Source organism: Hippocampus zosterae, chromosome 6, assembly GCF_025434085.1.
Source record: "Hippocampus zosterae strain Florida chromosome 6, ASM2543408v3, whole genome shotgun sequence".
Classification (NCBI taxonomy): domain Eukaryota; kingdom Metazoa; phylum Chordata; class Actinopteri; order Syngnathiformes; family Syngnathidae; genus Hippocampus; species Hippocampus zosterae.
This window is the reverse complement of record NC_067456.1, coordinates 8673460-8682830: the sequence shown is the minus strand read 5'-3', so window position 1 is coordinate 8682830 and position 9371 is coordinate 8673460. Positions and strand designations below refer to the sequence as shown.

At 44.1% G+C, this 9371-nt stretch overlaps 1 protein-coding gene across 5 annotated transcripts in view; it reads left to right on the top strand.

Annotated features, from left to right (window-relative positions):
• The window catches only part of sema6a (sema domain, transmembrane domain (TM), and cytoplasmic domain, (semaphorin) 6A), a 147443-nt gene extending 139357 nt beyond the window's left edge, over nucleotides 1-8086 (top strand). For all 5 annotated transcript variants that reach the window (XM_052068065.1, XM_052068068.1, XM_052068066.1 and 2 more), the window contains one exon: nucleotides 4596-8086. In XM_052068065.1, the coding sequence (XP_051924025.1) occupies nucleotides 4596-5740 (1145 nt within the window). In that variant the 3' untranslated portion in view covers nucleotides 5741-8086. The remainder of the gene's footprint in view (nucleotides 1-4595) is intronic.
• The last annotated feature ends 1285 nt before the right edge of the window (nucleotides 8087-9371 follow it).

Genomic DNA, 9371 nt, shown 5'->3' with positions numbered 1-9371 from the left:
TGATACTGCTTTAAATAGCAACATCTGTCAGTATTTCAGTTATGATGGGCTTTTTTTTACAATAATGGGTTCTTTCTTTACAGCATCAAGCTGCACAGTCGTTGACATTTTTAGGCTTGATAAATATCAATATTCAGTCTTCTTCTCCCGACAATGTCTGAGCGTTTGTGGTGTCCCCATCAGCCCGCCGTGATGCGATTCCTACCTCAGAGCATTTTCCCATCGTCGACACAAAGACCAGCTCTGTGGCTTTAAGTCGACCAGAGCAGCGCCTGATGGGATAAAAGTAGCAGCGTGAACGTGTGTTCGACACCAACTGACGCGGTTTTGCAAGTAACCAGGGCTGTTTTGACTGCGAAGAATATATGTCAGAGGATCTGGAGGTATGTGTGTGCACTGTGGGGATGCTGAATCCGCAGGGCACATGAAATTTAAATCTATCAAACCGGCTGGACGGAAAAGGCCCGTTGCCGCATTCACCAACAAACCAGATTATAAATCATGACTGAAGTGGGCCAACTGTCTGATGTTTGGATGTCTGAAATAGATTCCTGAGTGATGATTCTGTTGTGCGGGGTGTGTTCAGCGGAATTATTCGGGGCAGGCAAGCATAATATTTATAATCGTAAAATTAAAGAGTTGCGGCAACAATGAAAAGCCGACTAGGGTACTGTTTTCGTAACACTGCTCCTTTCATTCCCTTTAATGCAGCGTGCTTGTCGTTCGACATCTCATGTGAGTCATGTGTTCACGTTTTGAAAATCGGTTCCAAAAATCTGTGAGTGTCTGTAACCTGCTTAAGTTTTGAAAAGTTGTCAATATTCCCAAAGAGGCCAGGAACACAAGCAGCATTTAAAAATTCTCTGGCGTCCTCTGTTATGTTCTCTTTGATGGCGGGAAACAATTTGTCAAATGAAAGCTGGAGGTCTTCAAAGTTTTTCCTTCACAGGAAGTGTGCAAGCGGGTGTCGTGTGATCCGTGGAAGTGCACAAGAGAGAATGAAAGGATTTAGTTTGAGACCAAAAAAAAAAAAGTCAGACAGGGAGAGGCATGCATTGGAGGTTAAACAGGAGCATTAACCTCCCCAAGATCACAACAAAGCGCCACAGCCGGCCTTCTTCTATTAAACGTTCGACCAGATTGACTCAATGCCCTCTGACCTCCGAAATGCTGAGAGTTGGTTTCCTTGTTGGGGCAAAATTGGAGAAAAAAAAGAAAACATTTTAGGACATAAAAAGGATTTTTTGCTATTACCTTTTTGTTTTGTTTGGTTGAAATATTGTCACAATGTTGGAAACAATTTAGGGAAAAAATGTTGATGCAGAGCACGTAATTTGCACGTGTTCATGTGAATTTCAATATTTAAAAAATCGAATAAATAAAAAGACAGGCAAATATGTAAATAAAACCAAAAACTGTTTTCAAATAAAATGAAAAAGATTACAAATAATATTCAAACAACTATGTGTTCAAAATGACGTGAAAGGAAATCAGTAGTTTTCATATATAAATATTTGAAAATGGAAATTAAAACAAAACAAAAAATATATATAATTGAAAAATATAAATAATATAAACGTAAAACCACGCGTTAAAATTGACATGAAAGGATCTACAAAACAAAATTGAGGTTTTTTGTTTAAAATATTTCAAAATCAAATTTAAGAAGAAACTCCAAAACCTGGAAAAGTTCCAAATCAACAAAACAAAAGCTTGGCAGATAAAAAAAAAAACAAAATCTAAATTTAGTTTTGAGACATCAGTGACTCAGATGAGAAGCAGATGTTAGCGCCAAAGTCATCGGGGACAACAGTCGGCTTTGTTCTCCACCGTAGATGACGCCAGACACGCTATCTCCTCAGGCGGGCGTGTCCACGTTTTTGTCTGGCGAAAATGTTTAGTTAAGCTCCCGGTGAAGGTTGACCGAGCCACACGTCACTGTCACCCCGTTAAAAAGACAAGTCAGGTATGTGTTTACGATCGCACCCTCGTCACGCTAGCCAGCACTTTATTTCACTTCACAGAGGAGACTCGGGCTCATGTTTCTCAACTCAGAGCAGTGCGGGAGCATTACGGATGTTGGTTCAGCGGAGGTTGGATTTCGGTTTCCACGAGATCAGATTATCCTGCCATCTGGGGGTTTGTGTGGTGTTTTGCTCTGGGGGTTTGAGATGAGCTCCAAATGTGTTTGGTGACACATGCTAGCCACCACAGCTTTTTTGGGAGCCTGGATGCGTTTACAAAAGTTCTTCTACAATAAATTGAAGAATTATAATAATGTAGAACAGGGATGCGACCGTGACCACACTCTGGAGTGCACCCAAATATATTTTTTTGGGGTTGAGGGGCGGCGAAGTTTTTTTTCTTTTACAAACCAAAAATATTCTAAATACATTTTCCCAAAAAATAGGGGGGGTCAATCCCGGCAAAAACTGGAAAAGGTATACCGTATTTTCCTCACTAAAAAGCGCACTGGATTGTGGGGCGCTCCTTCAATGAATGATCTATTTTGTAATTGTTTTTCATACATTGGGCGCACCGCATTATAAGACGCAATCGACAACGCCTCCACTAGTTGGAGCTACGCTGAAGGAAAAACCAAAGGAACATTCAAATGTCAGTAAAACGTATCTAATAAAGCAGCGACACAGTTCACTTAACCCACAGCAAGTTATAACATTGACTCGTTATCGTTGCCGCTGCTCTATTTCCGTGTTCAACTGCGTTCAACCCGATCGCCTTAAGTTTCAACTCTGCGTTGTAAGCATGTCTCGAGCAAGGAGCCATTTTGGGGTTGACATATTACCGTAATAACCATAAACAAGGCGCATAGGATTTTAAGGTGCACTGTGAGCTTTTAAACAAATGGAAGGTGCGCCTTTTCGTGCAGAAAATACGGTACTATTATGGTATGGATTTGGAATAATCTGCAGAACAATCGCAGTTAATGTTAGTTTATTGTTCGGGAGTTTGGTGCCATCTTTGAATGGTAATTTTTAAGCTAGAGCGCCCTTTGCATTGAAATTAATTTTTTTTGTTTGCTTCAAAGCCTTTTTGTCGGGTTAGGAGAGTGGATCTCTTATCTACGCACGGAGAAACGTAACATGAAAAACGGAATACTTTTGTGCATGTTTTGTTCTGCGACCTTCAAGTTCCTTTTCCTTTCTAGTTTAGTTCACAAGATGATTTTCTCTTCATATTTCGACTTGTCACTTTCAAGAAACTTTTTTTTTCTTCCTGAAAGTCATTTAACCGCGGAAAGGGACGCTCAAACAACAAAGTCACGCTACGCTGACACATTGAGACGTGCGGTGCACATCGGAAGGGTTTGTGATGAAGCCCACCTGCTTGATGTTGCGTCAGTGCGAAATGACACGCGTGCAACACGGGTCAGGTGTGAGAATGCGCTATAAACTTTTTTCAGTAGTTCCATTCCATAGCTGGTTGGCTTTGGCGTGCAATCATATTTTTTTCTTAATGAATCCTCTCAGATTGATCAGATACGATGGCGGCTTTATGAAATGTCAGCCATTTGCATCCGAGAAGCAAAAAGCGTTCTGATACATTTCAGCCGTCTTTATTCCCATTCATATCCGTTTTCATTTTGGCGGATGTTTTTTTTTTTCCTTTTTTGTTTAGTTTTGTTTTGGGGTTGTTTGTGTGAATCGGGCTCAACAAAACACAGTGAGATTGGATTTGAGGGGGGGGAAATTAAATGTGGCAGATGAAAGCAATTTGATAGGATAAACCAATTTTTCATTTGCTATTTGTTATGAGACCGCGATTCTTTGCATTTTTTTTTTTTAGGTTTAATATTATTTCCTGGCCTTTCGTGTGTGTGTGTGTGTGTGTGTGTGTGTGTTGGTGGGTAGTCCAATTATACACATAATGAATGACCCACAACCTTTTTTTTTCCCTTGGAAACCTGTGGTTTCAATTTCTTTCAATTAGCAACAAGTAGCGATAAAACTTGTAACATGATGCCGAGGCAAAAGAAGAATTTGAATATCCTGTCCCTTTTTTTGTTGTCTTTTCTTTTAATCAAAACACATTTCAATGAAGGTGCAGGGATGACAACATCCACACTCATCCACACTTCAGGAATGATATCGATTGCAATGTGTGTTTCACCTCTTTTACAGAGATCCCGCAAAAGTTCCGTATCGAACCGTTAAAAAGTTCTGGGCGGAGCTTCACCCCAGTCCTTTCATCTTTAATGCTTACACTATTAAACTCACCACCAGGCGACGGCATATTCTCAGTTGAACTATTTAAAACACAACCGTGCAGCCTAATTCTGCCGGATGCCGAAGAAGGTCTAATCTGCTTAGCCCATGTGACATCGTGTGACTCACTCTGCAGTCGTAACTGCTTTCAACAAGTTATGTGTGAGATCCAAGCAAGAGAGAGGTCAGAGTGATAAATCCGCCGCACTCAAGTCTGCCGTCTAATTGACTGTGCCAGACAGGCCTCATCTAACATTGCGTCAATCGCACAGTCGATGAACGGCGGTCGTACAGCACGTGAAAGCCGTCATTTTTCTTTCTGGTGTTCCAATTGGATCTGAACGTGGGAATATCCTCTCTCTCTCGCAGGTGTGATCCGTGAGAGCTACCAGAAGGGCCGCGACCAGCTGGTTCCCGTCACGCTGTTGGCCATCGCCGTCATCCTGGCCTTCACCATGGGCGCCATCTTTTCCGGCATTATCGTTTACTGCGTGTGCGACCACCGGCGGCGGGACTTGGACCTGCCCGGCCGCAAAGACAAGGAGAACCACCACCTCCACTCGCGCCGGGGCTCCATGAACAGCGTGACCAAACTGACGGGTCTGTTCGAGACGCAGGCCAAAGACGGCCGACCCGAGGCCATACTCACGCCGTTGATGCACAACGGGCGACTGACGCCCAACGCGAAGATGCTGATCAAAGCCGAGCAGCACCACCTCGACCTCACCGCTCTGCCGACGCCCGAGTCCACTCCCATGCAGCCGCGCCGCAAGCCCAGCCGCGGGAGCCGCGAGTGGGAACGCAACCAGAACCTCATCAACGCTTGCACCAAGGACATGCCGCCCATCGGCTCCGCCGTCATCTCCGACCTGCCCCTCAGGGCGTCCCCGGGACACATCCCCAGCGTGGTGGTGTTGCCTCTGCCGCAGCACCAGCACCAGCTCCCTCCTCACCTGCAGCAGTCCTACCAGCATGAGTACGTTGAGCAGCCTCACCCCAGCGACCTCGGCATGGGCCTCATGGACGACCAGGGCGCCACGCTGGAGTACAAGACGGTCAAAAACCCCCACCACAATCTCACCGTGGTGGATCCGGACGGGGTGCTGCCACCCCGCGTGCCCCAACGAGAGGCTTCGCTCACCGTTCCCCCCGCCGTGCCGCAGATGGGCAAACGCCTGGAGGTGCACTCGTCCGTCTACGGCCTCCGGAAAGGCTCATCGTCCTCCGCCTCGGGCTCGTCCGGCCTCAAGAAGCACAACACCAACTCGTCCAACTCCTCCCATTTGGCGAGGCACCAGAGCTTCAACCGCGTGGAGACGCCGCCCCCCGCGCCGCAGCGGGTGGACTCCATACAAATGACAGCGCAGGGCATATCTCTGTCACGGCAGCCATCCATGAGCTCTTACGGTTCGCTGCCCCGCGGGGGCGTCAAGCACCTCAAGCCCGACATCCCCCCAAAACCATCCATGGTGTCGCTCTCCACAAAGGTCAAGTCCAGTGACGGCTGCACATAGTCTGACGGAGACCATTGGGACTACTTGATCAGTCCTTTGTTGGATGTACAGTACAATGGATAATCCGGCACCGTCTTTTTTTTTGTTTTTTATGAAAACACTTTCTTTTATACAAATATGTAAATAACATCCGAGCCGGGGAACGCTCGCTACTGAAACAAAAGAAGACCCCGATGATTTGATCTGTGTAGCATGGTGAAGTGGGGGCTTTCTTGATCTCTTCAAGGACAAAATGAAGTCGGGTGGTCGAGGAATGGCCGGGGCGAAGGTTTTGGGGCATACAGTACATTGAGGTCCAGCTGACCCGGAGACTGAAAAGTCAGCTGACTACTGTGAAAAGCCTGCAAGTGTTACCGCAATCACGTCGCCGCCTGGACGGGCCTGGACAAAGAAGACTCCTCCCTTTTCACTGAACACTTGACTGTTAATACTAATAGCTCGTTGTATTTATTTTTTATGAGGTGCTTTTGAAGAGAAACAAAAGACTTTTTAGGCTCAACAAAGAGAGTGGGCATATGATCTTTTTAATATGAATTAATCAAGTGTGATTTAAAAAAAAACAACAACACCTATTTAAAGTCAGTAAACTGGAGCCAGTAGATTTTTTTTTTAATCACGATTTAAGGTGAGAAGGAGAAGATATTTATTTACAGTGTGCCACGATGGACTTTTACTGTCACAGACCATTTTTAATTCAAAAGGAATATTTGCCCCTTTTCACTCGTCCAATCAGCGCCGTGTTTTGTGTGCGCGTGTTTGTGTGTGTTTGTGCGTGCGCGTGAGTCAGTAACGTCGCTCCTGATTGGCCACATCATATAAAGAAACACCACCAGTGATCAAGATTTTTTTTTTCATAAACCCCTCCCCACATGTAAATTTGTGCCTTACACCCTGAAGTAGTGACTGTTTTCTTCGATGGCTGTTAACTTGTAGTGTTTTTACTCTTTGTTTCTTTTTTCTTACATCATGTTGCCCTGATTTGATAAAAATGCAATTAAAGAATGTAGGTGTAATTGTTGTAATTCTGCTCCCCTACACATGTACACACACAGACACACACCCACACACATTTATGTTGTCGCCTGTGCCATCAATGAGCGTCTTCTGTTGTGTCCACTGAGACGTCGTCATTGTTGTTGAGTGTTTTTTCCCGCCCCCATTTTTGTGTTTTATACAATTGTACTTTTCTGGTGGTACGCCACACCGCAAAGGAAGGCTGCGAGATGACCGACTGACTGAAACTTTCGCTCTGCTAGTGCGCCGGTAGCGGTTAGCATAGCGTTAGCGACCCAAGCTAACCTGGAAGTGACACCGGAAGGTGCTTCTTGGCTTCTTGCGTCGTATTAAACAGGCTGGTTCCTGTGAAGACACAATGACAAAACGTGAACTAATAATAATGAAAAAAGCGCCCCATTTTGTAAGGCAAGTTTGTAGTTCAATGTTAATTAATGTTACGTTTTTGAGGACACGTCCCCACACTTAAATCAACAAAGCACTCCTTTATAGTGTGATATGTGTAGATAGATCAACATTTTATATTGAACATTTGTTTGTTTGGTTGTTGGTTGTTTTTTTCATTTCTTAGTTAAGGGAAGCCAACTTTGTCGCAAACCACAGCAATTAGAGAGAGACAGCACTTGGCACGGGAATGCTGCATTCAAGGCTGCTGGGAATTTGAAATCATTCCAAGACTTGTCAATGTTTTTTTCTTTTCTGATCATTTCAAAATGCATTTAACCAAATAACTTACTTGCGATTGGCTGACAACCAGTCCTGAGTGTACTCAACGTGTCACCAAAGTCTGCTGAGATAAGCTAAGCTCCAGCTCAACGAGTGAATACAGTTTTCAGTCTTTCTTGAAATATCCAACATCCCAGTTCTCTTGAATGCAGCATGCTACAGCTTTGCAAGTTCCTGTGCCCCCCTGACACAAACGAAGTTCAAAATGTTTGGAGTGGTCACATGCAGAATGTGAGGAGAAGAGAATATGTTCCAATGTGCACATTCTGTATAAACAGCTGAATCTAGTTCATGGTCCAATTGGTGCAAGTGTTTAAGGCTGCAATGGCCAGTGAAGTTCTCTGGTGTGTGTGTGCCTTGTCGTCTCTCACCCATCCCTCAATAACACGTGACGCGAGAAGCGAAGCGACCAAACGATGACGTGACCTTTGTAAGCTTGTAAAATATTGTGACGTCACACGTTTTTTGCCCTGTACTCTCCACCTCCTTAACATCTGATTCACAGCTTAATGTATGTTGTAAAGAAATTTTTAAAAAACACTTTAATTTAATGCAAAATGTAATTTAAAAAGAAGAAAAAAAAGAAAATAAAATTCTTGTCATGAAGTTATTGACTTTTTTTCTTCCTTTACCTCTGAACAAGGTGCTGCTTTGTGCTAGTTAATATTTATTTGTTTGAAGATGACACACTTTTCATTGAGCATCTTAGTCTGCACTGAGTAAAGACATGCTGCTTAACTTACACTTGCTTTCTATTCAGATTAGAGGAATCAACGAAAACAAATGTCAAGAAAAAAACTAGATAGCCTTCTGCATGACAAAGTAAAAAAAAAATCTTTCTTTTTCTGAAAGAATCATGATCACATTAGAATTCATTCATTCATTCATTCATCTTCCGTACCGCTTGATCCTCACTAGGGTCGCGGGGGGTGCTGGAGCCCATCCCAGCCGTCTCCGGGCAGTAGGCGGGGGACACCCTGAATCGGTTGCCAGCCAATCGCAGGGCACACAGAAACAAACAACCATTCGCACTCACACTCACACCTAGGGACAATTTAGAGTGTTCAATCAGCCTGTCACGCACGCACCCGGAGAAAACCCACGCAGGCCCGGGGAGAACATGCAAACTCCACACAGGGAGGCCGGAGCTGGAATCGAACCCGGTACCTCTGCACTATGAAGCCGACGTGCTAACCACTTGGCTACCGGGCCGCCCCACATTAGAATTGTAAAACAAAATTATGTATGTATGTATCGCATCAAAGTGGTAAAATACAAATTCCCCAGTACATTTTTATGATTTGAGTGATTTTATTTTACTATATTGTTCAATTCTTTGTTTATTTCTGAATATTTTATATAATCTCGTCGATTTAATCATTTTTAAGGACTATCATAATTTTACAGAATTTGTCAAGTTGTGCTTCTTTGGTGACGTTGCCAAGTCGCATTAGAGCTAAAGCGAGTGAGCTAGATAGCTAGCTAATAGCTAGATTAAATCGCTAGCTAGCTAGCAATCTATCCATCTATCGCTCGATAGATAGATACAATAGATACAATAGATAAATGTGAGAGTGCTATTGATAGTGTCTGCTGTCATGGGTCTGTCTCGGTGACGGACTGAGGCTGCTGTTGTCTTCTTCTCTGGTCAAAACAGTTTCCCCTAGCGGAGACTCAATGAATTGCACCTTATTAAAGTGTGTTAATATGTGTAAAATAAATCTGAAACTGCATTCATGGGTGGCTCAATACTGGCTGGCCATATACGGGTCGGAGTTGTAAATTTATTTCTGGGCCAAATACTTCGCTCCACAACTGGCCCTCATCTGGTTTGCTACAGTCAAGCCAGGGCCTCCTTTGCCACTCCTGGGCCGTGTTCGGCCCACATGCA